Source organism: Vipera ursinii, assembly GCF_947247035.1.
Source record: "Vipera ursinii genome assembly, chromosome: 1".
NCBI classification, from domain to species: Eukaryota; Metazoa; Chordata; class Lepidosauria; order Squamata; family Viperidae; genus Vipera; species Vipera ursinii.
Genome location: NC_139512.1, coordinates 85,776,047 through 85,803,189, shown reverse-complemented (window position 1 = coordinate 85,803,189; position 27,143 = coordinate 85,776,047). Strand labels below are relative to the sequence as shown.

The 27,143-nt window shown below is 39.4% G+C and overlaps 2 protein-coding genes across 3 annotated transcripts in view; one reads left to right on the top strand and one right to left on the bottom strand.

Moving 5' to 3' along the window:
* LTO1 (LTO1 maturation factor of ABCE1) overlaps window positions 1-27,143 on the bottom strand; it is an 88,457-nt gene that overhangs the window by 42,479 nt on the left and 18,835 nt on the right. The window contains exon 6 of one of the 2 annotated variants that reach the window (XM_083355448.1): window positions 18,880-20,153. The exons of the other annotated variant lie outside the window; for it this stretch is intronic. Within the exon in view, the coding sequence (XP_083211574.1) occupies window positions 20,127-20,153 (27 nt within the window). The 3' untranslated portion in view covers window positions 18,880-20,126. Of the gene's footprint in view, window positions 1-18,879; window positions 20,154-27,143 lie in introns of those variants that run through there. 2 annotated transcript variants of the gene reach the window in all.
* CCND1 (cyclin D1) lies at window positions 2,125-26,675 on the top strand. Its single transcript, XM_083355424.1, has 5 exons — window positions 2,125-2,567; window positions 4,198-4,413; window positions 5,250-5,409; window positions 11,891-12,039; window positions 23,308-26,675. The coding sequence occupies exons 1-5, from the start codon at window positions 2,370-2,372 to the stop codon at window positions 23,461-23,463; spliced, it is 879 nt and encodes a 292-aa protein (XP_083211550.1). The 5' UTR covers window positions 2,125-2,369; the 3' UTR covers window positions 23,464-26,675.

Genomic DNA, 27,143 nt, shown 5'->3' with positions numbered 1-27,143 from the left:
GGGAACCGATTTTACAAAGCAAATATTGTTCGGGAGAGGGAAAGTGCACGTAGCTGGTTATTGACTGACTTATTATTTACTAAAAGAAAATTAAGAAATAAAAGTTGGGAGACGCAAACGCTCGGATCGAGAGCAGAGGTAGCTTCCTTTCCGAACACGAATGCTTTAATGGGGAGGGACAGAGGTCAGGAATTATGCAGATACCCTTTATGTTCATACGTCAAGGCGTCTAGCATTTGCGGGACGTTTATTTAACATTTCTAAAGGGGAGGCTGCGCTTCCCTTAGAATGCTGAAACAAAAGTGCACAGAAAAATAACCTATAGACATAGATCTAAAGGCATACATGCGCACAACCAGCTTAAGGAAGGTCAGGCTAAGTCCTGTGTTTTTTTGCGAGGGAGAAAGCTCCACCACGAAGTGGAGCTTACCGCCGAGTAACATAGGATCCGAATCTACTCTAAGAAGTTATCTCAAAGCCATAAAGAGCCTTGCCTGAGAACTATATTTGTGCCCTTTTATTTCGGTTTAAACCTCATTGAGACTTAGTGTAGAAGTAGACATGAGGAGAATAAGGCACCACATGGGCAAAGGTTATACACAAAGGGGCAGCGCGAACCCAATCTTCGAAGTATGAATTACATTTGGAGGCTGAAGATTTGTGATTTCAAATAAATACCGGACAATCCAGGGTCTAAGGCGGTTTTGCTAATAGCAGTATTAAGCATGGCACGTTTGGGACTTTTAATTGATTACTCAGAATTCCCATTCTCAGGGATTATTGCAAGACTTATTCCCTGAAGGTAATAGACGAGAGAGGATACAATTTTATTCATTTGCGTGTTTGAAACCCGGGGACATGAACATTTTAAATGCAAAGAGCTGAAGCTTGCTCCACCACCGGCTTGCTCCACCACTTGCCACGTGCTTTCTAAAAAATGTTTGCGGAATGCATCCGCCTGTGTAATTCATGGTAGAAGTAAAACCAAACCGTCCTATTGAAATGAATGAAAGAACTTTTCCTTCGGGTTTTTTGCCTGAGACTTCAGTCCCAGGGACAAAATGACTGCACTTCCATCTTCCTCTCTCGTGTTCAACTCCGTGCCCTGGAAGAAACAGCCACCATCTTGCTTAATTAAACCACGCTTGGATTTTCACTGGGTAGTATTGGGGGGGGGGGTTGAATGCCCCCCCATTCTTCTTTCTCACCAAGCCAGTGCCCTTCCTGTGTCCATAATGCTGCTTCTGGCCAACCGCGGACGAGATGCCCTCCTGCGAGTGGCATGCAGCAGTGTGGCATCCTGAAGCTGGAGCCCAGCCTCGTTCAAACTCGGTCCCCGACACCGCGGAGGGTCGCCCTTAAAGAACAGGGTGGTCGCCTTCAACGTTAAAAAAGATAGCGAGCAGAGAGAGAGAGCGAAGGACTGACTGGGTTTTAGGCGTTTATTTTGGATCACTAGGAGTCCTTAATCCCGGGAGGGGTGAAGAGAAGCTTTTGACAACTACCGCCCTTTCGTTCCGAACCCTTTCCTGAAAATGGCGGGGTTCTAATTTTTTTTAAAAAGGGGGGTTTTAAAAAAAATAAATCAGCACTTAAGCTATCTAGATCCTGGTGCTCTGGCTAAACCGGGGCGACGGTGTGCCTTTTCTTGGAGGGGGGGGGGAAAGCACCCGGAGCCCGTCTCCCAGCCCATATTCTGCCCCAACATGCCTGTGTGTGGCCTAGCCTCATTCATCATTCGCCTCGCGGAGCCCTCTCCATTTTTAAGAAGTTCTGCCTGATCGGGGAGGGAGGGGGGAAGAAAAAGACCATTTGGGCTTCCCCCCACAACTTCGCTCCTTCCCCCTAAAAAAAAAAGAGAGAGAGAGAGAGAGAGAGCGAAAAGAAAAGAAAGCGAGCCCTTGTCCTCATTTGCATTTGCATGAAAATTTAGCCCTGCGTCTGCTCAGCTAAAGCAAAGGGGAAGGACTTGAAGCCTATGGGATGGCTTTACGGCTCGGCCCCCTGCTTTTGGCTGCGCTCCTTTCCCCCCCCCCTCTCTCTCTCTCTCTCTCGCATTCTCTCTTCGCGCTTTGATCTCTGCTTAACAACAGTAACGTCACGCGGGGACTCATACAGGAGAGTTTTGTTGGAAGTTAGAAAGTTTTGCAGCCTCCAGAGGGCTGTAGCAGTAGCAGCGGCGGCAACAACGGCAGCAGCCGCAGCAAGCGAGCAGCATCTGAGGGACTCGGGGGGGAGCGTCAGAACACACTGACTCACAGCCAGCAGCCCTCGGAGCCCGCGGAAGAAGAGGAAGAGGAAGAAGAAGAAGAAGAGGAGCGGCAGCGGCGGCGTTGGTGGAGGCGGCGGCGGCGGCGGCGGCAGAAGACATGGAACATCAGCTGCTCTGCTGTGAAGTCGAGACCATCCGGAGAGCCTATCAAGATGCCAACCTCCTCAACGACAGGGTCTTGCAGACTATGCTGAAAGCGGAGGAGACTTGCTCGCCCTCCGTCTCCTACTTCAAGTGCGTGCAAAAGGAGATCTTACCATATATGAGGAAAATCGTGGCAACTTGGATGTTGGAGGTAAACGCGCTTCGCAAACGTTTCGGGCTTTTCTAGAAAGAAAAGCGACCCTTTTGCGTGCCCGGGCGTCCTTCCTTCCTTTCTTCCTTCCTCTCTCGTCGACCCCCGAAAACCCGCTTCCTGCACCCTAAAACGATCCCGCGGAGTGGACTCGGTCGTCCCCTCCCAAGCGGTCGGGCTTGCCCCCTCTTGGGCTGCGTGGTCTCTCGGGCGAGAGATCGCGGAATGCCGATCGCACGCCCTTGTCAGCAAGATTCAGAGCTTGGGAACCCCTGGAACAGGAATCCGGGAGAAAAAAACGGGGGTGCCCAAGTTAAGTTTTGCAAGTTTCCGAAGTCGCCCTCCCCCAACGCACACACCCCTCTTGTAGGTCGAGGGATTCCCGAGGCGGTATCCTTAGAGCCCGCGAACCCAGAATATCGCTCCCGGGTTCTTGGGTGGCCCCTCGAAGCGGCCGTGCGTTTGATGGGGATTTTATTTTAAATTAATATCCGTGGACACGTATGCAAGTGCTCCTGGTGCCAGTATTATGCGCCATCTTTGTTCTTTTATTGCAAAGGCCAAGTGTTTATTAATAATTAGAAAGGGGGAAAAGTCGGCGGAGAAAAGTGGGGTGCCCGCGGGGCCACTGGGCCGAGGGATGAGAATCTTGGCTTGCAAATCTGGGGGAGCTGCTGGTTGAAACTTTCCTTTGTTCAGAGCAGAGGGGTGGTTTTAGTCTCTTCCTTTCCCTCCCCCCCCCCCCTTGGAAGACATGCTTTTGCTACAGAAACTTGTCGGCAAGGTCGCCCGGCAGAAAATAGTGTGGGTTTCGTGTTTCCCCTTTGAGACACGTTTCAAAGGGGTCCCACTGGGATCAGGACGGACTGGGCTATATTTTCAGCCATTTCCCGAAGCTCTGGGTACTTGTGATCTATTTTTAATTAATTTTTGAAACCCTGAGTGCAAGCAAATGTCGCACGTTGCTTCTCCAGGCAGGGAGAGAAGAGGAATGGGGGGTCTTGGAGTTTGACTTCGGGGAGGTCTTTTGGGGAGCCCCCCCTGTCCTATCCCAATGGGGATCAATAAAGGATCCCCTCGGGGTTGTTTTCAGCCAATTTCGGGGGCTCTGCTGATTTTTTAGATATTTTTAAATATTTTTTGAAAAGATGACGTCTGGGGAAAAAGCTTGCAGCTGCCTCTCGACGCCACCTTTGTGTCTCGAGGAAAGGGGGGGGATCAGCCACACTCAAGCCAAATGAAACCAATAGGGGGCACCAAGGCATATGCCCCCCCAACATTTTTTAGCCAAGATTGCTTTCTTGAGATTGCCTGTTGGTAAATCGTGGGGTCTCTCAGACACCTATTTTGTTCTTTTCCTGCAAATGTCCGACCGCATTTCGGAAAAAGCAAATTTTCTTCTCCTGCGACTTTCTCTTTCACTTCTTCTACACTATACAGTTTTCACAGTTTTTTTTTAATAAAACAACTAAATAAAGTATGCTGAATTATTTGTGGCTTCTTTTCTTTTGCTTTCTGTCCCCTAAAATATATTTGTTATCAGAAAGAAAAGAAACCAGCTTAATTCAGGGAGTAAAAGCTTTCTAGCGTGTCTCTTTTCCCCCTTTCCCCCCCCCCCCTTCCTTAACAGGTTTGTGAGGAACAGAAATGTGAAGAAGAAGTTTTCCCCTTGGCGATGAATTATTTGGACCGATACCTCTCTTTTGAACCCATCAAGAAAAGCCGCTTGCAACTACTCGGAGCTACTTGTATGTTCGTGGCTTCAAAAATGAAGGAAACTATTCCTCTAACAGCAGAAAAACTGTGTATTTATACTGATAACTCCATTAGACCGAATGAATTACTGGTAATTTCCTGTTTTTATTGCATTGGGGAAGCAATAAGCAATTAACTAATTTAAAAAACAAATTCCATTCTCCCAGACAATCCTTTTTATTTAAGATGATGTGGTTTTCCCATAAAATTATTTCAGGCTTTAAATATGCAAGCTCTTAGACTTCCTGATAGAATAGAATATATATAACAGTGTTCTCCCTATTTTTGAATGGAAGCAGAATTGCAATGTTTTAACCACACTGTAGAAAGACAAGTCCCATTGAACTCAACCACGTTTATTCTCAAGTAAATGTGCATCAGAATCAAACCACTGAATTTGGTGGGGGGGAAGCCAGTAGATGCATTTAGTCTTGGGATATTTGTCAACCCCTGGGCAGCTGCAGCCCACATGGTGCAGTAGATTAATTGAATGAAAATGTCCTAATATGTTAAATCCTTATTATTCACTGTAGGAAAAATACAGTAACAAGATAGGGGAATAAAATGAGTGGCTGGCGCCCTCTTGTGTTAATTTGAACAATTTGCCTAGTTAATGCACATTAGTTCAAAACAGCTGGGTGATGATAGTGCCTGGAAATGGTGGGGGAAGGGAACAGAATTATGTAATTTTCATCTGTAAAGGCACCCACCTTGCCTAATTATGTTCTTCTCCAGTAGCACAATGGTTGCTGCTAAATTTGGCAAGGGTTCAATTTCTGTTAGAAGAAGCAGAAGGCCTAAACTGAAGTGATGTAGAAAGGTGAGAAGACCACAAAACAAGTTGTGTGCTTAACTATTTATAAACAGAACTTCATAACCACATATATATTTTTTCTTGTTCCTTCTCTTCTGTTCATCCCAACCCAGCAAATGGAACTGCTTCTGGTGAATAAGCTGAAATGGAATTTGGCTGCCACGACTCCTCACGATTTTATTGAACATTTTCTAAATAAAATGCCTGTGGCTGAGGACAGCAAGCAGATCATCCGTAAACACGCCCAGACTTTTGTGGCTCTCTGTGCAACAGGTATGAGCCTTGCACTCTCCGAAGGCGTGTTATGTTTCTGTGTGCCCCAGCAAATGCACCCGCTTCCCTTTTCCACTGTCCAGAATTCTTACAGGGGCACACTATATAAAATGGGTGGCAGTAGCTCAGCATAGCTAATGCTTGCAATGAACATGAGCTTGCTCCCAGAACCTGGATTACTTTGCTAAAGGTGAGTTGGCCTCTGCAGGTGGCATTTCTGGATAGCTTCAAGGCTGAAATTGGTGCTTTGTGATCTGTAGTGTGAGAGCAGGACGTTTGGCAGCTCAGCTAGCAGGAATGAGTAAATGGCTGCAAAGCACCAAAGTCATTAGGCTCTTAGGACTTCAAAGCTGTTCCGTTACTGTTTAAAAAGAATTCAGAGTTACAAACATATGTCAGGTTTTCCCTGGAACCTCAGATTTCATTCTTATTCATTCCCAGAAAATGTCTTTCCCAACTGAATTCTTTATAACTCTGTTTCTCCTTCCCAGGAGAAACAAGAGGGTGCTGTAAAAGGTTCCTGGCTAAGGGTTGAGTCTGACCACGTGCTTGGCTGCAGCCATGTGCACTTAAAGCCTCAGGAGGAGCTAGAGACACTGACTAAGCTCCAGGATTTCACAGAGGCCTGGTGTTGGGTTTCAAGGGCAATCTCTGTGTGTGCGCATGCTTGCATTCTCAAGCTCCTCCAAACTTTGCCTGCTGTTGTTTCATTTCCTTGCTGCCACACCCATTCAAACAAGCAGGAGCATGGGGTCAGAAATGCAGCCCTGCATTCCCGTTGTCCAGGTAGACAACTTTTTTTAAAAAAATAATAAAATTAAAGGTGGGATAGGCCAGAGCAGAAAATGCCAAAGCAGAGTAATTAGGAAGAACAAGACAATATGAACACATGTTCTTTCAAACCCTTGTAAGATTGATTAGCAAGGATATTGTACAACCTATTCCAAACTGAATTGGGGTCTTCTAGATATGCTGGTTGGGAGGTTACAGTTAAAACATACCCGGAGGGTCCAGTTGAATGTTTTTAAGTCAAGCATACCAGGATTGCGCAGATTGATTTGTATGTATATGACTCATCTGATCCCAGATGGGCACAAGAAACCAAGGCTTTATCTAAGATTGAAAACTTGAAAGGCGTATAAATACCAAGGGTCAAGTTGGCACCAGAGGAAACACTCAGCAATGTTTGTGATGTCACACCTGAAATGGAATTGGTGGAAAGGTCCAAGAAAAATAGCAAACCATTAAAAAATACACAGTTTTAAATGGTTTCTCCATTACAGTCTGGTTTGGAAATCTGGCCACAGAAAATATGTAAATATTAAGTATTTCTCAAGCTTACCTTTCTTCTAAGCCTAGCTACCAAAGAGAGAAGGCAGTTTAGGATTTTCTGGAAAATGTGTTCTTTGCCAAGCTCTTAAAATCTTTAGAACGTTTTAGAATAGTTCTAACAAATACAATAATCTAATTCTTTTAAATAAAAGTTTTTTAAAAAAAAACAGCTTCCTTTGCTGCCACGGTGTTAGTTTAATAGACACTCTTTCAATTGCCTGCCCAGCCTTTTCTTTAGGGTATGGGGATGTTTAACCTGGATTGTAGCGCTGGCAGAAAGAGTCCCACAATGATGAAAACAAGAATAGTTCAAAGGTTGGAGGCTTGCAAAGGGCCAAGTACTTTGATCTGCTGTCAGCGTTGTTATGTTTCTCTTTAGAAGGCAGGTCTTGAGGCCTATCTTAAACATTGTTCTAAATGGCCATATGTAGAACCGGAAAATGAATTGATGAATGCAAACCTTGTCCAGAAACATTTTACACAAGCTTACAGGAAGTGTGGAGGTCAACAAGGGAGCCCCCAACCTCAAGGAAGTCAGTGTGAATTTTGCCTAAGTCAACATTAGTTAATAGGGTTTTACTTAGCAAATTTATCCTTAGCAGTCATTAGATTAATTGGGGACGCCTAGACAAGATGTGGATGTTTGTCTTTCTGTTGCACACTGAAGATTTTCTATGTCCGTGTTGACCTTTTGCCAAGTTTTTATCTGGATGAATTACAAACACTTTTTTCATTTGCAACTGATGGAAGTTTCATTCAAAGTTCATTGTAGGAATTACCTATTTGGCCGACTAGTAATTCTTTACAGCACAGATACATAAGGCAGAGGCCCCCTGGAGAAAGATCCAACACAACATCTCTCAAGTTTAATAATGGAAGAAAGTAGTTTACACAAAGTGAAGGTAGGGCAAGAGAAAAAGAGATTGAAGATTAGGGTGAGTGTGGCTTTGTGTTAGATACGGAAAAGATTTTTAAAAAGTAAAAGTGATGATGGAAAGAATTTTATCTCCTCTTTCCCCTATATCCCTGGCCCAAATGGATTACTTTGTGGTGTTTTTGTTTTGTACATGTTTTTTACCAAAGATAACACTTTCTGCTCATATGAGAATCGGGTTGCAAAAAGCGGTATGTGTGTGTGTGTGTGTGTGTCCTGAGTTGTTTCACTTAAAACGAATAAAGACTTGCAAATCAGAACAGGAATATAATAGAGTAAAAGAGACGCGGAGGCCATTGCTAAGGAGAAGCACTTGCACATAAAAGCCAAATGATTAATAGGAATAAATGTCGGGCATGACCATTTTTCATTGTGTTCATCTGGTTGCCTCGGCATAATGAAGATTATTACTATTAATTATTACTATTGCTACTATTGATTTTCCCCTGATAAAAGTCATTCTCTTTGAAACCTTGCTTGCCCTAGTTGTTCCATTCTCAAGGCTTTTAAAAACTTGAAGTCTCAAGGTATGTGACCAGTTGGAACTTGTTGAATCTTGCAGCCGGTGATTTATGTTCAGAGTTTTGATTTGGCTCAATGAAAAGATTTTCATTCATAGCCCCCGGCTCTCCAGACAGATGGAATTGCTGCTCCATTGAAAAAGGAAAAGGGGGTGACTTGCCTTGTTAGGAATTTTTTTTAAAGCGCCACAGTGCCTAGATGCCTGCTTTGTCTTCCCTTCAGGGTGGCTGGCATTCTTCTGCCTCCGCCACCCCTCCTTTTTTTTTTTTAACCACACTGAAGTTGTTTATTCTTTTTGGATGAAGTCTCAGATAGGCTGCTGGGGATGTGTGCTTCAATTGAGGGGGCCTCTTCCCCATTGTAGCTATGTCAGGTCTAATTCATCTCACCGAAGCCCCCTTGTTCTGGAGCGTTCAATAGTGCAAGATGAGGCGATGAAGGCTGACAATGATGCCACGCTCTTCACTTGCGGGCATCCAATTACAGCCAAGAGGGGCCCCCTGATTAATATGCTGAAATTAGTGGTCTCTGCCACAAATAATTCCTTGTTGGGTCGCAACAAAAAAAGTCTGTCCATGCGGCTTATTATGGGAACATGGGGTGGTTATGGGGACAGACACAAACTGGTCATTTAAACTTCATTAACACTTTTCCCATCTCGGAAAGAAAGAGTGGGACCAGGAATTCATGTTCTGGTTTATTGCCATTTTGAAAGGGAATCGTGTTTTTTTTAATGGATTCCCGAAGGTCCTTGTGGGATCATCTTAATATGATCTATGATAAATCTGCCTTTTAAATATAGAATTGGGAAAATGATATTTGATTACTAAAATGTCTCTTGTAATTTCTTTAATAAGAGCAACCATTACTCAAATGCTTGTAATGAAAAAAATTGGAACTTAATCTCTTACAGTGTCTGCACAATGTACACTAGCAGCAGTTCAGACCTCTCCAAAACAAGAACCTTACTTCAAGAACATTAGGAACATTAAATAGTATTTAACAAATATTAACATATATTGGCTATGTATATCGCCTGCATGTGGATTCTGGGAGTTGTAAAGCATCAGAGTGGAAAAACTGCCTGAAGGAATCTTTGCATACCTTATGGGCTGCTGTGTTGGAAGCCACAGCTGATTTAGGCGGCCACATTTAATGTTCCCAGAAGTGATGCCATGCCAACATCACTACTTTGTGCGCTGCAGTGGCCTCCAACAAGCTTCCAGATTCAATTCAAGATGTTAGTTACCACAAAAATCACCCTTCAAGGCACAGGATCGTGTTATTTTTGGAGCCACCCATCTGATTATCTCTGCCTGTCCTATAAAAATCTGTCGGGATGAACAGGTGTGCTTTTGGTCCCTCTATGAAAGTGCCGTTTGATGGGACCCACAGGATGGGCCACCTATGGTGATGGGCCTGTGGAACAGCATCAATTTCCCCCTCCGCATACAAAATTTGGATGGCCCCACCCCTGTGGAATATATGACTCTTCCTAGGACCAGAATATTAAAACAATTTTTTGCAAAGGTTAAAAAATATGGTTGGCCTTTGAAGTATTAATGTCTTGTTTTATTTTGTCATTTTTGTTTGCTTGAATTTAAACTGATATTAATTGGCTGAAGTAACAATTGTGAGTTAGGCATACAAACTGATTAAATAAATAAATTTAGTATGTAATTTGACATCTTCAGAATGGGCAATTGCATGTTACGCTTGTAAATATTATGAATTGCCTTCGCTCTTCAGGTAAAGGACCAATATTAAATGCAGATTGTCCCTCAGGCAAAATGTTAACTTGGAACTGTTGCTTTCGTTGAGTGACAAAAAATTAATTCCTATCACTGATGGAATAGATGGAATAGATCTGAAAGCCAGCTGGGTGACTTTGGGCCTGTCATTCTCAGCCAAATCCCTCTCAGGGTGGTGGTTATGAGGAAAATAGGAAGGAGTATTAGGAGTCATTTAATTGTTTTAAAAATAATACAAGCAGAATACACACATATTCATTCTCTCTCTCATATATATATATATATATATATATATATATATATATATATATATATATATATATACACACATCTCACACACACAAACACATCATTTGAGTCATTTAATTGCTTTAAAAATAATACAAGCAGAATACACACATATTCTCATATACATATAATACATATACACACACACACACACACACCATCTCTCACACACAAACGTGTATGTTTGTGTGTGAGAGAATGAAATGAAAAGTCCTTCCTACTCTATTCCAGAAGGAGGATTCAATAAATCAAATATGTTTAATTAATAGATAAATTGGAGGTGGAATGTTGGAAGAAGTCTCATTTAAAATTTGCCATTTTGGATGTATCCACTTTTAAAAGCAAAAGAAATTGTATATCAAAACTATTCAACTATTATTGCTGCATTGCAATAATTAAGGAACTGTCCAGATTTATTTACAGGTTGCTAAGATTATTTCTTAAGCTGATGCTAATAGGATAGCAAATATTAATTAGATATTAAAGTTTGTTCCACTTCTTTAGCCCTGGTCAGATGTAAGCGTGAATCAATTTCTCCTCCTTAGAAGGAATTTTAGCTTAAAAGTGTAAATGATTACTTTTGTTGTTGTAAGAAGGAATAACATTTTTTATGGCAGTTACAGGCCAATCAATCACAGGAGTGGTTTTATACCAAGACCTACAGCAATGCAGTTTGGAAATTGGCCCAGGTTCTTGTCAGCAGGGTGTCACATCAGAATGTAACTGATTATCTGCCAATTTGTGGGACCCCCTTCACTTAGCTACACCATCCCTATTGCCAATGCTAGCAGGCAGTTGCTGATAAGAGAAAAGGGTGAAACAAAGCATTTGCAAAAGGATATGTTTAAACATACTTATTTACACACAGGTTGGAGGATATTGTAATCTTTCTTAGAGATGATTAAGATTATGTGATGAGGATACCTCATCACCTACCAACAGGATATGTTACTTGGACTGCAAGAATAAATTTGACCAAGTTCTTTTATTCTGAGTAAATAGATAATTGGTATGGAAGATGATGTGTTGCATAACACTCACAAAGAAAAGAATATTTGATTAAAAAATGGGATAATTTCTAGAAATAGTGTGGACAAGGTTAAGATCTGCACACTCCTGATTTCACCACCAAACCCATCATCAAAAAATAAATAATACTCAATTTTCAGAGAAGGATTTTCAGTAAAACACATATTCAAGTTTCAGCTGCTCACGTTTTGTGAAATAAGGCCTAACCACTAATCCTCATTCTATTTTATTGGAGGCTGTCAAATATAGGCTGCAGAATTCCACACAACCACTAGGTGGCAGCAACAGTTTATTTACTGCCATTTAATGTTCTAGAAGATTTTTTTCTAACCCAGATCTGTATTTCCTAACATAGCTACCAAATGCTTTGTCATTTACAGATGCTATTAATGTAAGTTTACATTAACTTTTGGCTGATTTACTTGGGATTATTTATAGGAGACCAAAAATAATCCAGGGAGGTGTTCTAGGAATAACATAATGCCTGTGAATGTTGGAATAGGGCCTTCTGTGTTTTAAGTTATCTCAGGCTGCAACTTTAAATTGTCTACCATTTCAGTATTACCTTTTATTTGCATACACAATGGTTTGTATAGTAATGTCTGTGTTTTTTTCCCCCCAACAGATGTTAAGTTTATTTCAAACCCACCTTCCATGATTGCAGCCGGTAGTGTGGTAGCAGCAGTGCAGGGTCTTCACCTTGGAAACACTAATTCTTTTCTCTCTTATCAAAGTCTCACACCTTTCCTATCAAAAGTTATCAAATGTGATCCGGTAAGTGATTCTTGATCCTCAAGTGAATCTATTTTGCTGTCACTGAATTCTGATTTGTATTTACGGTAAATTGATAACTGTGTACTTCTACACGGTGTTCTGTTTGTGAATTCCAGTTGTGGAAAGGCTGCTTTATTTAATCATTCACTCATTTATTCATTTAATTTGTATGGCTGCCCATCTCGGCAATTGACTCTGAGCAGCAAACAATTTTAAAATAAATGAAAAACAAATGTCCATTATAAATGAAAAATGAAAATGAAAAAAAAACAGCAGTTGAGGAAAATGCTTCAAAGTAATTCACCTTGTCTTCTGCAGTGTTTTTCAAATACATTAATAACCAGATGTATTACCATATTGTGTGGGATAAAAAACATAACTCATTCTAAATTTAAGCGCCAAGAAAGAGGAAAGAGCACTTTAAGTCAAGGCTATATTGTTTTGGTTTAAAGGTAATTGAACTGCAGAAGAAAGCAGCACTTAAAATAAGAGGAACATAGTTATGGCAATGAGCAAATTTAATAGTATTTTAATTCTATATAATTACAGTGAAGATACTCTCTACAACTAAATGGTTAAAAGGGAGAAGACCCCATCCCTAAGGGTATTCTAATTCAGGGCTTTTCAACCTTTTCACCCATTGTACCACTTTTAGGATATGGCAACATCAGCAAGGTGTCAAAAACTTGATGACCCCCCCCCCAAAAGGAAAAAAGTGATGCAGTACAGGTAGTCCTTGACTTACAACAGTTTGCTTAGTGACTGTTCAAAGTTACAATGGCACTGAAAAAAGTGCCCCCCAATCCACAGCCAAGCAAGACACCTGCCTGCCCGCCTGGCGGCACTCTTCCTCTTGTGAGGTTTTGATTGTTGTGAGCATTTCTGTTGAGGATTGGCAATGGAGGTGGGGTGGGGGGTTGGTTTTTATTCCCCCCATCTGCTGGGTGGTTGCAGCAGGTTTTGGTCACTTCACATGACCCTGGGACACTGATCGTCATAAATATGAATCAGTTGCCAAGCATCTGAATGTAAATCACAAGACCCTGGAGATACTGCAACATTCCAGCTGATCAGCGCTTCTTCTGGGCTTAGAAGTGCCTGGATCAGCGTTGAGCTCCAGCTGGAGCCTGGCGCTTATCCTGGTGCTTCCGCTGAGCCCTGATGCCCCGAAGAAACACTGATCCTGGCACTTCCGCTGAACCCTGACAGCCCTGCAGCTCCAGACATCTCTCGCTCAGGCTTGTGCAGTGCTGCCAGCGGTTCAGCTCATTCCCCTCCCCCGCTACCACTTTTCTAGGATGGTCGCGTACCACCTGCCAGGTGCCAATGTACCACAGGTGGTACCTGTACCAGTGGTTGAAAAGCCCTCTTCTAATTATATAATCAGTTTACTACTTGAGAGCCTCTTCAGAAAATAGTGCTGAATTACTTCTCCCTCAGCCTCCCTCTATAAAAATGCCAAGAAATATATGTCCCATAATTTTGTGAAAACATGGATGGTCCTTTTTCCTGCTTCCCCACCCCAAAGCTTCCTGAAGATGCTCATCAGTAACTGGTGAGCAATAAACCTTTCATGAATGAATGGGTAGGAAAGGAGCCTACAAGGGAGACCTAAAGTCAACGATCCATGCTATAATGATGTGTGAACTTAAGACAGAATTTAGCTTTGTTTTGGAACAATGAAAACCCAGTAAAGATGCTTGAAGTAAGTTCTTGTGAGGTCTCCAAATGCCAAACAATGTATCAAATTGAATCAGCCTTATGGTTTTGCATCCAGATCTTGAGCATACAGCTAAAACCATCATATAGCCTTAAAATATTGCTACTATCCAGCTACTCTGGATAACGGTCGTCCCAAAGTGTCTTTCTTACCAGGAGTAAGAGCATTTTTAAATAAAAATACAGTATATATTAATTGAAGACCAAATTTTGAAGAACCTTCTCACAGGACAGCTAGTAATGGCATAGTGTGAAGAGGAGAAGACCCAACTAAGAAACCCTTACCTCTCCCTTTTCCAGGATCTTTCTACTCTGAGCAGGTTCTGAGGTGCCCATTGTTGTCCCCCCCTTTTCTAGGGTCTTTCCCTGAGAATTGTGGATAGAGAACAATCACAGACACTCTTAAACATATTAAGGAGTCACAAGGAATAATATATTGAGGAAATGTGATGGCCATCTTTGTTTCATCTCAAGATTATGGATAGATTTACTATGGTATTTCTCAAATACTTGTCTTTCACACACACATATACACACTTGATTTTTTGACACGGATTGAGGGCAAAGTTTTATCAGGATTATGTGCATTTAGTGTAAAAAAACAGGAACCACAATTTGTCTCCAGAATTTATCACTTAAGTGTGCAGCAGAAGAGTGGCTAAATAAATAGAGTTTGTTTGCCTAGGGCAGGGGTGTCAAACTCAATTTCATTGAGGGCCACATCAGCATTGCGGTTGCCCTCAGGGGGCCGAGTGGGTATGGCCTGGGTAGGTGAGTGGGTGTGGCTAAAGTGCATATGGCCTATTGGGTGGGCATGGCCAGCTCTACATCGTTCACATCAAGGGTGCCTATGGGGGCCTGGGCAGGAGTGGGACAGATCTGAGGGTCTCTGGCAGGAGGAGGGTCTCTGGGCCAGGGCCAAGGCGGTGGGGGCCGTTCTCTCACTGTTTCCAGGATGGCTTCGTGGGCCACATGAAACCACTTCGCAGGCCAGATCTGGCCCCCGGGCCTTGTGTTTGACATGTCCGGCCTAGGGCAAGCAGTGTATATAGTTCAAAATGCCATTTTTGGGACAACCTTTTGCAACCTTGTAGGCCTTCCAACATGCTTCCCAAATGGGTTCCAAGAAGACGTGTGTTTAGTTTAATAGAAAATCCATTCCACTGACAGGAAGGCAATGTATTTTGGAGTCACAGGTTTAGGCTTCTTCAAACCAGGCTTTGTTAATAGTCATCTTGTAATGTTGTGATTTACTCATAGTTTTCTCTATTTGAAGACTTTTCTCTGTCCTCCATAGTCTTCATTACCAGAATGAAAAATAATCAAGCATGGAAAAAATATATTTTAGTGCTACTATAGTTTGAGTTTGGATAATAGTGCTAAGAATCAGATTAACTGCTAACTTACAAGGCACCTTATGCAGAATTCCACGGTTTTTTAATATTCAAAAAGTATTAAATGTAATTATGCAGTGGCATAGATTCTAGCTCGCTGATCAAGTGTACATGTGCAGGGTTTAGTAAGCCTGTGTTATTGGGGTATCTCTTTCCCTCCCCCCTTTTCAAACTGGTACCCCACTCCACATGGCATTCTTATCCTTTGCACAGTTTCCACACCAGATTATGGCAGCCGTAGTAAGAAAGTTCTTTTTGAAAGCCTATATGGGTTCAAGATGTAAGGTTCAATTTAGCCAAAATTGATGAATGTTTATTCAGTTCCTTTTATCAAAGTCTCTGCAGAACTTGTGAATTAAGCAGTTATTTTTTATGATATGCAGAGATAATGCTTAATATATAGACAAGTCTTCATCTGCAACTTCATCACCTATTCTCAGATTTCATATATTTTAATGGAATGAGGTGGTTGGGTTTTTTTTTGAAAGACGTATCTTAAAATGTTTATTTTTTCAATTGTGTGAATTTACTATGGAAATCTTAGGCTGCCTGATTCAGATAAGAGCAGAATTGTTTAGCAATTCACAAGCAGTTTAGTTTAGTTCTTTCCTTTCCTGGAGAATTAGCAGAAACGGTTTACTATATTGATAATAGCATGGTAGGCAATATGGTACCTGCTGGGACCACTGTTAATCCTGGGGTCTGAAATAGTGCCTGCTAAAATCCTTTCCAAGGTGACTTTAAAAACACTTTTCTAGTAAAATATAATGAGAAGCTAGCCTATTGTGGAGTCATGATGATGATGTTAGAGTTTCAGTGTGATAGTAGAGAGCATCTTGCAGGGTCACTTTCTGAGCAGTGACTGTTCTGGGATTGGCCAAGTCTACCATATGGTAGCCATTTTGTGAACAGCCATGTCTACAGTAGAAGCCATTTTGCCCCGACACTCGTTCTCAAATTCCATCTGGGCTTTCAGCCTCTTATCTTGAGTTCAAAAGAAAATCATATTTAAGCATTCTTGATTCCTACATTATGTTAGACCTGTCACATGACATGTTTCTGACCAGGTGTAATAATGCCTTTCCATATGACGTGATCAAGGGCAAAGCTTCCTTTTCAAAGAGGAGCTTTATTACAGAGAACAAAGGGCCTCAGTCTGTGGATTTCATTCGACCTGAGAAAGATGTTTTCCACTTCACCTGGAAAGGCGCACTACTCACAGAAGAGCTGTTTTAATTTTAGGCTAGAGTGCCATATTTTTCTTATAAAAAGAGAAAAACTAAATCCAATGATTCTTAACTAAACTTGCCCAGGCACATGAGATCTGCTTTTGAACAGCCTTCTCCAACCTGGTGCACCTAGATGTGTTAGATTTCAAGCACCGTAATCCCTTCAGTTTTCACAGTACTGTGCAAATCTGCTAATCTAGAACCAAGCCTTTATAAAAAGCATCAGCAGTTTTCTCAACATTCAGACATTTTTGGACCCAGCTCATGATAATTTAGAAGTCATGTGACAGGAATTTGAAGGAGTTGTGACTCATAACAAAATAGCTGCATTCATGTAACTTTTTTTTAATCAAAACAATGACAGGATGATCTCATTTGTTTCTTGATGATTTTGTTGTGATTATTTATTTAGATTAATATAAAATGAATTAATACAGTTTCTAAAACATGTATGTGTGCGTATTTATTTCTGGCATAACATTCAGGCAATCTTTATTTTGGTCTTTGACCAGTATAATACAATTACCATACAGCTGTGCCATTATAAGTCTGAATAAGAAATTCAGAATGTAAAACAGGCTGCATTCCTCAAGTAATTCCATTTGAACAATTTGAAATATATTTCCAGCTATACCTAGGATACATGGCTAAGGATTTGAGGGTTTTGTAATTAAACATTTCCTTTTAATTAAAAAAAAATGCACTGTTTAATAGCATCTAATTGTAATTCCTTTATGGTTCACATTTATATTGTTAGAATTCCATTTTCCCATTTTGCTTTTATCTGAGGTAATTAAAGTCAGATAACCATAGTAAGGCCTCTTGAACTCTCTTCCATCAATTTGGCTTCTGCCTCATCATTAGACCATTTTCACACCTTCAGATAAATGTCAGGCAAAAGTCAGTTTGATCAGGTTTCTGTGTTATTTCTTAATAAATTGGAGTTTGTCAGCCCTCCTCAAACCGTAGAATATTTTGTTTGTATTCCAAATAGATAATAAATGTTAAAGCTGCCTCTCTTTTTGATATTTTCTGTTTTAACCTAAGCATGTTTATTTTTTAAACGTTTTAAGTTACCATATGTTGTTGCTGCTTGAAATCTTTCCTTTCCAGCCACAGTACTGAGGAAGAAGCATGAAAGAATATTATGTTTATATCATATCATATCATATCATATTATATTATGTTATTGATAAAGGTATCTCCTTCCTCCTCAAGCAGCAGTTATGTGAGAACCAGGCATGGGAGGTTTATCCACTGAGCACTTTGAACCTATATAAAGTAGAATATCCTGATAGCTATACTATAGTGGGTTTGATATACTCTGTGCTTCAGTACATCTTTGCACATGAGCCTGTCTAATTATACAGGAGATAATTGGAAGCCATATATTTAATCTACATATCATTTTAGGTATGCATATAGGCCATATACAGATGTGGCATCCAACATTCACAGGTCTTGGGTCAAGTAGAATGAAGTGATCTTGGTTTAAATACAGGTTTAATTCACAAAACTGCATGATACTTTATATTTTATAGTTATTTTACTGGATTTCTTGAAACTTTGGGCAGCTTAGATAATTTAAAAACAAAACTAATTGATAACACAAATACATAATAAAATCATGTAAAAATAATCATTTATTAGCCCTCTAATAAATTATGATCCCAAAGCCTAAGGAAAGAGAATTATTGATGCGCTACAGCATTTATACAATTTAGCAGTTAGAAATTCATTAAAATATGATCTTTTGAAAAATGGTTTCAAGTTAGAATAATATACTGTCGTGTATTGCTTTCTTTGTTAATAGAAGCAGGGATTAACAATTTTAATTACAGCAATAGCACTTAGACTTATATACCGCTTCATAGTGCTTTACAGCCCTCTACGCAGTTTACAGAGTTAGCATATTGCCGCCAGTAATCTGGATGCTCATTTTGCCAACCTTGGAAGGATGGAAGGCTGAGTCAACCTTGAGCCAGTGAGAATTGAACTGCTGGCAGCTGGCAGTCAGCAGAATTAGCCTGCAGGTACTGCATTCTAACCACTGTACCACCATGACTCTTGTCCTGGTGGTGTAGTGGTTATTATATTGTTGTCTTGATACAGCTCTGGCTCAACCCCAATATAATACATATAAAATAGTTTCTCAAGAAGAGGATTCCATAGACATGGCCTCTGAAATTGCCACTGCCAGCCATAAATTTGTATTGTCATCTCGTTTATTTCCCACGATATCCTTTCCAGAGTGTGTGCATTACACAAACATTTAGGATGCTGTATCCCAGATATGGCTTTCTACCACCCTTGTTGTCCATGTTTAATGTCTAATTGTGGTTTTAACTTATCTTCTACATTTGGGCAGTAGGGCTTAATTTATTCTCAATTTTCTGTATTTGTGCATTTTGACATTTATGTCACTGTTCACCGCCCTGAGTCCTTAGGGAGAAGGGCAGTATACAAATCAAATCAAATAAATAAATAAATAAATGTTTTCTGATATGCAGAAAAAATCATTGATTTTTACTTTATGATGGCTTGGGAGAAAATAAGTTGCAGTGTACTTGCTACTTCCAAGATTCTTCATTGAGTTAAATCCAGATTTAAGTCATAAGTTAAAGGAATAGAGTTTGAACTAATCATGATCTTTGTGTCATCCCCAACTCAAACTCTAAAGGAAGATTGGAGTCCTTGCTTAATAATGGTAATTGGGACCGGAATTTCTGTAGTAAAGCAAAATGGTTATAAACTGTAATGACTGCACCACTTAGCAACAGCTGTCCCCAGTTTTAAGTGAGACACTAGTCATCAAGTGAGAACCTCACATAATTGCAACTTTCTTTCCTAGCTCAAGCATAGGTAGGAGTGCTTCCTGAAGTGCAATGGGATAGAAATGAAATCCAGTTTTACTACTAAGAGGAAAACCAAAAAGGGACAGTTTACTCCTTGATAGTGTATTGACCTGTAAAACACACTATGAAAGTGATAGGCCTATTATTTTACTTATAGTTGGCAGCTGGTCTTTAGGTTTGGGAATTTTTTCTTTGTTGTCAATCACATGGATATGTATTCCTCTTAGACAATCTACTGAATTCCAACAGAGAACTTAGGAAGATAACATTTCACACTTGATTAGTCAGGAATAGAACCATGAGAGAAATATGTATCCTGTTTCCCCAAATGGAATTGCTGAATATGGCGTATAGTTACGGTTGAGGCAACCTCAGAACTTTCCCAGACTTTGTGAAAACAAAAAGAAGTGTGGAGAGGGGGAAGGGAGGAGAGAAGAAAAAATATGGTGGAAGTCTTCCCTTTGCATTGTTTTTTGAGATGAAATTTATGGATATTTAAAATAGATAGATATAGATATAGATATATAAAAATTGATCAAAAGTGTGATTTCATATAATGGACATCCCATCTTCATGTCTTTATTGGGAAAAGCCAAGAGCAGAGAAACTGACTTTTAAGATATGGGGTATTTCTTTTTGCTACTTAAAATACTGAATCTCTGTCAAGAGGAAATATTACACTAGAGTTTAAATCAGTAAAGGTCAAGGGTTATTTGTTTTCAGTGAGCTGTAACTGATGGTCTGATCTGCTTAGAGGTAGGATTAACCTCCCTCTCTCTCAGAAGAGCCTTGCAGGGAATTGTAAGCTTGGATTTTTAATCTTATTTTATCCCAGTGCTATGTGGTAGAGAAAGTTCTTGTGGCAGTAGAATCAGTGAAAAGCTGGTAGATCACCCAAGAAGCCTCTGAAGGCAGAACTCAAACAGAAAAGAAAGAAAACAGCAGGCAGGTCACCATCTCAGGAAAGCAACATTCATTTTCAGTCATGCAGATCCTAACACTTTTGACGGCAATTTATCATGGAAGACTGGATTCGCCACAAGGGCTAGTGCATGTCATAGGTTAAATCAGAAAAGGCAATCCCAAAAGAAAACTTCAAAGTTCTTAATGCATAGTGTTAAACATGTTGAGACAATGTTTGTTATCGAGACAGGAGTAAACAGGGAGCTAGGGAAGTTGAGTAAACTACTGTGGGATTGTTTTATTTTGTGCATTTAAGGTAACTATCATCACAGTTGTTGTATCTGAAAAAGGTGTTCTACCAGCACACATGAGTATACCTGTTGGTGGCTATTTGCTATGTTTAATTGCTAATTGATAATGCATATTTCTATAAGAAATTCCAGATCTGCTATAGAATTAAGGAAGCAACTTATGCCATCAAACGTATACAATGAAATACATAGGTGATTCTTTGAGAAAGACACTTGGTCTTCTTGTTTGTTTTGTCCTTTCTTAATATCTTACAGAAACCCGCCTGATTCCCTCCAACTGCATTTTTCTGTAATGGATATCTCCAGTTATTTTGTTATGGTGAATCCATTTGAAATCTTGAGGAGGGTAGGTTGTAGGCAACTTCACCAAATGGCTGCCGAGTGGGGGTTCTGCCCAGTGTGAAAGAATAACTGCCGTGAGGGACATAACTGCTCTTTCGTCATTTGCTGCTACTTTTCTATTACTCCTTTTTACATTCCTCTCTTTTCTAGACCCGTGGTGGCGAACCTATGGCATGGGTGCCACAGGTGGCACGCAGAGTCCTCTCTGTGGGCACATGCACTGTTGCCCCAATCCTAGGCCTTCAGCTGGGTTTTATAAAACCTTTTCACTATAGGCCTCCACCACTGTGTGCCAAAAAAAAAAAGTTGTCAGTCAATCAATTTCAACTTCTCGCGGGGAAAAAAAAGAACTTGCAAAGTTGGAATTGATTGATTGAACTTTTTAGTCCCACCCAGTCTGCCGTTACCACAGCAGCCATGCCCACCCAATGGGCCACGCCCACTCGGCATACGATACATAAGTGGATTTGGGGTTGCAGTTTGGGCACCCGATCTCTAAAAGGTTCGCCATCACTGTTCTAGACAAGCAAACTTACGAAAAACATTGGACTATGGCCATCTTTCAAGGTTCTGGTCTCCATTTGAAGATAAAGACTGTAATTTTCTTCTGTGTCCTTTTTTAATGATTTTTTTTTTACAAATATTGAGAATCAGATAGGTTGAAGGACACCAACAGAGATTTTCTATAGGTCCATTGGTGCTGCTGAATCTCAGTTTGGTTCCCCAGTTCATTTTCAACCGTCGTGATTCTTTCCCATGCTTTGGGGGGGGGATATCAGACATTGTAATCCACATACCTAAAATATGTTCAATCAGGAGACAGGTTTGAAGTCACTACACAGATAGTCCTCATTCAGCAACTACAGACTCAAGACTGGCAACCTGATTGTTAAGCAAAATGTTTGCTTAGGGAAACAATGGGGGTACTTATAATCTTGCTTCAATTTTCCTTTGCTTTAAAGACCTGTGAAGTTTGTAAATATGAGGATTGGTCGCAAAATTACTTATTCATCGCTGTTGTAATGGTGAATGGTCACTAAAAAGCAGTCACTAAACAAGGATTGCCTATAGTACTTGTATAAAATGCAGTGGGGCACCAAGACAGTATCTTCAGAATTTAGAAACTTGTTTTTAGAATAAAATTACAACTTGGCAGTTTGTTATTAATGCCTGTATTTGCATGATAGCTTGATTTGGTAGTTTTGAGCTTCCAGGTTCATGGACTCTTGTGGAGCAACAAGCATTAAAAAAGAAAATGTATAGAAACATTCCTAGGCACAGTTGTTCAAATGAACTTTATTTTTGGTTGGAAACTGGAACTAAATGCCAGAAAATGGTAAAAAAAATCGCAAATCACAGTCAGGACTGCAGGATGCTGCAAATGGCTGTAAAGATAAAGCTGGTTGCCAAGCACCAAAAGCCATTCATTCGTGTGAGCACAAGGAGGTATAACTCTCGTAACTTCAAAAACAGGTTGTAGGGAGCTTTGGGGAGGTCCATTGTAACTTTGAACAGTCGCTAAGTGATTGGTTGTAGGTCAAGGACTACCTCTACCTGCTGGTATCTTGACAATGGCTATTGTCCTGTTAATTTTGATTCCTTTTTTTTATTCGCTCATAGTTGAAATAATATTGAATGATAATGAATTTGTATCTGCAGGCTATAGAATATGATTATGAATAGACTTCTGAAAGCTTCTGAATCTTAATTTTTTATTTTTATGAATTGTAGGAAAATCCTTTTTCTTTTTTCAAAATTATGTTATTAGTATGTCTGATTTAAAACACTTTCTATATTTTTACTTTTGAGATAGAATGGCTTAGATCTATAAAGATAATTATCTTGGTATTTTACATTGGTTCCTCCTGTGCCCCATCCCAAGTTCCACCTTTACCTTTTTAAGGTAAATCTCCTGGAAACATGAAACCTGTCCATGCTGCTAATATTTTTTTATTTACATCAGAAAAAACACTAGTGAAATGGCTCTTTATTCAAAGATAGGAAGTTACCATTTTGCAATGAAAGCAAGCATTGTTCCTTTATTTAGAATGGTGGCCAGAAACAGTCTGGAGTTGCTTGCGAGGTCTACTGATTAAAAAGATTGCTTAACTTTTCTGTCTTCAGCCTTTTGAGTCAGTGTCTCAAACCCTTCCTATGGTCAAAGATGGATGGATGGATGGATGGATGGACAGATACTATGTGTGCACTTTTGCATACCACCTTCAACCAATAGGTCCAAAGTTTTTGAAGAAAGATAGTATCAATAACTATTGTAGACTATCTCCAGTGAAATTGGAACTGGGCCTTTAACTTAGGAGAATGGAGGTTGCCGGGATGACATTTGCCAATGGAATGAATTCCTTTCCTCTTTAAACAGAGAAAGGGAAAAAATCCCATTGTCTAGATGGAAGCCATGGTATTTAACCCTTTGTTTGGAAGAATATGATAGCTCCAAGTATTTCTAAAGAAAATTTTATTGTCCTTCCCCTTGCCCTTTTCTCTTAAACATCTACAGGATTGTTTACGAGCCTGCCAAGAACAGATTGAATCTCTCCTTGAGTCTAGTCTTCGCCAGGCACAGCAACACAATGTATCTTCAGAAACAAAGACTGTTGAAGAGGAAGCTGATCTTTCCTGCACACCCACTGATGTTAGAGATGTGAATATTTAAGGAGGACTTCAGTGATTGGATTTACCTGGCTGTTCCAGCAAATGACAAAAGGGCATCTGAGAAGGAATTGGTATCAAGATCTCCCCAGAAAACCTTTTCTCCAGAACTTTTTATACTAGAAGGGAAAATGTTATTCATTCTTTTTTCCTTGCTATTCCTTCCTTCCATTTATCAGTTTAGCAGGCAACTCACCCTCCCTAATACCCCAACTGTCTTAAAAAAAGAAAAATAAAGTAGTATCTGCATGATCTCTCTAGGAACTTGTGCTACATACATATGTGTATGTATGCATGCATATATGTTACAGACTAGGCATTACAAGCAACACATGTCGCCAGGGGAGTATTAGATTTGTTTCTTGCATATTAAAAAGCCAACCATTTTTAAAGTAGAAGAGGGTGTTTTTAGATAGATTTTATGTGTTTGGGTTTGTGTGTGCGTTTTCCCTTTTAAAAAGCATAGCTTTAATGCAGTTCTAGGCTTTTCTCTATCTTGCTTGCTTATGCATTTAGTCACTTTATAAGTCATCTGCAAATGTTTATTTTATTCTCTTAGGTTTAGCCTCTTCACCTTATAAATGGTTAATGTAATCTTTACATTAGTATATGTTAGCATACATCATTATTATATGTTAATCTTCTCTGCCTGTGGATTGCCTGTGCATAAGCCTTCTAGAGTACCACCTTAGCATGGCCGGAGAGGGGCGTTAACATATGTTCCAACAATAAAGAGAAATTGCAATAGTGACATAATATATTTTTGTAACCTTCCTATTTTTTTATAGTTACCTGTGTATACATAAAACATACTAGTTTTAACCCAAAAGATACACAGCCTACTTATGTCCAGGTTGAATCCACAGCTTCTCTCTTAAAAAGTTGTAAAACCATTCCATTTCAAAGCACTTTCAGTTCATTAGGTATAGGAAATACTTCCTTTTTTGTGTGTGGGAATTTTTTCTTCAAATGGAATGGTTTGGAAATTATATATATAAATATATATATAAATATATATATATATATAAAGTGCTTGTGTGCAAACTTGGAATTGCAAAGCAAGTGCATTTAACTATGGTGTTGAGGAAAGGTGTGTTTTTTTGGTCTTTTTTTTTTCACTTGAAGGTTGTATTCCAGAAATTGCATTCACAAAATTGCCAGGATATCTTCCTAACCATTTTGATAGAAAAGATATTTAGATGATTTTTTTTTGGTGCCAACTCATTTTAATATAAATTTAGGGGCCTAAAAGGTTTACCTACAGAACACATATTTTGAGTGGTCTCTAGATGTTGTACAACTGAAGGCTTTTAAACACTAAAATGTATAATTTATAGTTGAGGCTAAAAAGAATATTTATTGCAGAGGATGTTCAGAAAGGCCAGTATAATTTGTAAAATAAATCGCCCCCTTGATTCTAACAAAACAAAAATTTTCTTTTTACCCTCAATATTACAGTTTAAGTTCATCTTCCTGAGAATTTAAGACATTTTAAGATAGTTACACATTTGGCCTAGATATTTTCAAAATAGCATTAAGTATGAAAAAGGACCATAGTTAAAACTGTACAATTGGTGTACTTGAAAAAAAAAAGATCTTAATCCAGTGTATTTCCCCTTCCTTTTTTTTAAAATTTAGCTACAAATAGAAAATTTGCACATCTTGGCTATGTATCTATTATTGTAGAAGGTAGCTGAAGGGACGTGGACATAGCTGTTGAAGTTGATGCTTGAGGAGAATGTGATGGCAAAATGTATGTGAGAAACTGCCGCTAAGGTGTTGATTGTAGAAAAAAGAAAAAAGAAAAAAAAAAGAAAAGTTTTAAAAAGGAGAAAAAAAAGGAGCAGATGCTCCCACATTTTCTGTTGAGCTGCTATGGATAAATTCCCAGCATGAATTGAAAAAAAAATTAACATTGCTTTTCTGTATCTTTGTCATTGTGTTTTGCTGCTATTTTGTGGTCATTTTTTGTTTATACAATGTCATTATACTGCCATGTTATAGGTTTTAAATTTTCTCATAGAAAATTATATTATTGACATCATTTTTTTGGTAGATTTTTTTTATGTGATCAATTTTACTTAATGTGATTACTGCTCTATTCCAAAAAAGGTTCCTGTTTCACAATACCTCATACTTCAGTTAACCATGTTTAGATCAGGTTTTAATGTTTGTTCACAATGCCTCATAGTTTTACTGCAAACAGAAATGCATTGGACATTATTCTGAATGGGTCTCGGCGATTTGCAACTAATTTGTGCTTATTTTAAAACAGCAAGCATTTCAGAAGATTGAGTAATGCCAGGTTCTTTTGTTAATGCGTTTTTATAAAGTGGATTCTTTTTCTGATCTGGGGTTTATTATCATAGTAGTTTTAAGCTGTGTTATTAGCCACATTTGCTATATGAATGGTGCATTATAACTCTTATATGCCTTTTGATGTTTTCCACCAGAGAGGATTCATCATGCGGTATGATAGGTTATCTTCTGGAATTAAGTATTTTGTGTGTTTAATCTGTTATGATATATTAGGGTTTTTTTTGTTGATGATGTTAATTATAGCATAATGCTAATTTAAAACAAAAACAGAAAGCAACACCTCTAAATCTCAAGTAAGCCAGCTAACCAAGTTGTATGGTGAAGAATAATCTAGTTGCCTGTATGCTGCTAAACCAAAACAGAATTAGAACTTCATTTTGAGGGCAATTGCAGTTAAGATCCTACCTAAAGACAACAGCCGTGTAATGCTACTAGCAGTCGCAGGACCCAGGAGGACTGGATAGATTCTGTCCACATTTCAGGAACATTTCTTACTGCTTACCTCATAGACACTTCTGTTTGTGGCATCTCTGTGTCTCTGAACCAACCAAGAAAATTGATGAGTTATTGGTTGTTAGTTTTATGATGTGTTTCACTGAGAAGTGGCAGCGTGTACTGCAGATTTTTAAAGTATTGTACGTACTAAAAGGCCAAATGCTGACAAGCAGGTTCACGTGCCATACAGAGATGCTTTATTTGTCACATTGATATAACAATCTATAGAAAGCCAAGCAATTCAGAATTGTACTTTTTATATATATATATATATATCTATATATGTATATTGTACTTATTGTCACCATTGGTCTGAAATGCACAGTCACCAACAGACCTGTAATGTAAGTTTCCAGCAAAAGAGAAAAACCTCCCCTAAAAGACTAGAAATAAATTTGTAAAACCCACTGCTGGTTTTCTGTTTCATTGTTCTCTTATTAACAATCGTCAATGATTTGTTGTGTTCCTTAGATTATTTAAACTTAGTGTTCAGCATACAGTCTATATACAGTCTGGTGTTCCTTTGGGCTAATTACATTAGGGATATTGAATAAAAGTTACAGAAAGAATTTACAGTTGCCTCAAATACAGATCTGTTGAGAATACTGGAGCACATTGCTTCCCCACCAGTACAAAGCTCCTACATAACTTATTAATTTCATATAGTAGACGATGTTGCTACTGGATAAATGTTATTATTCCCTGTGTCATTTAGAAAAAAAAACCACTGCACTTGGCTACTTGTAACAGCAAAAAATAGGCTAAAATGGAGTTCTATGTAATGGAACTGAACTTAAAATGCTATTTCTTCTTTTGTGCTCCAACAGAGCTTCCTTTCTGAATAGACCCACATTTTCTTTTTGGTTGTGC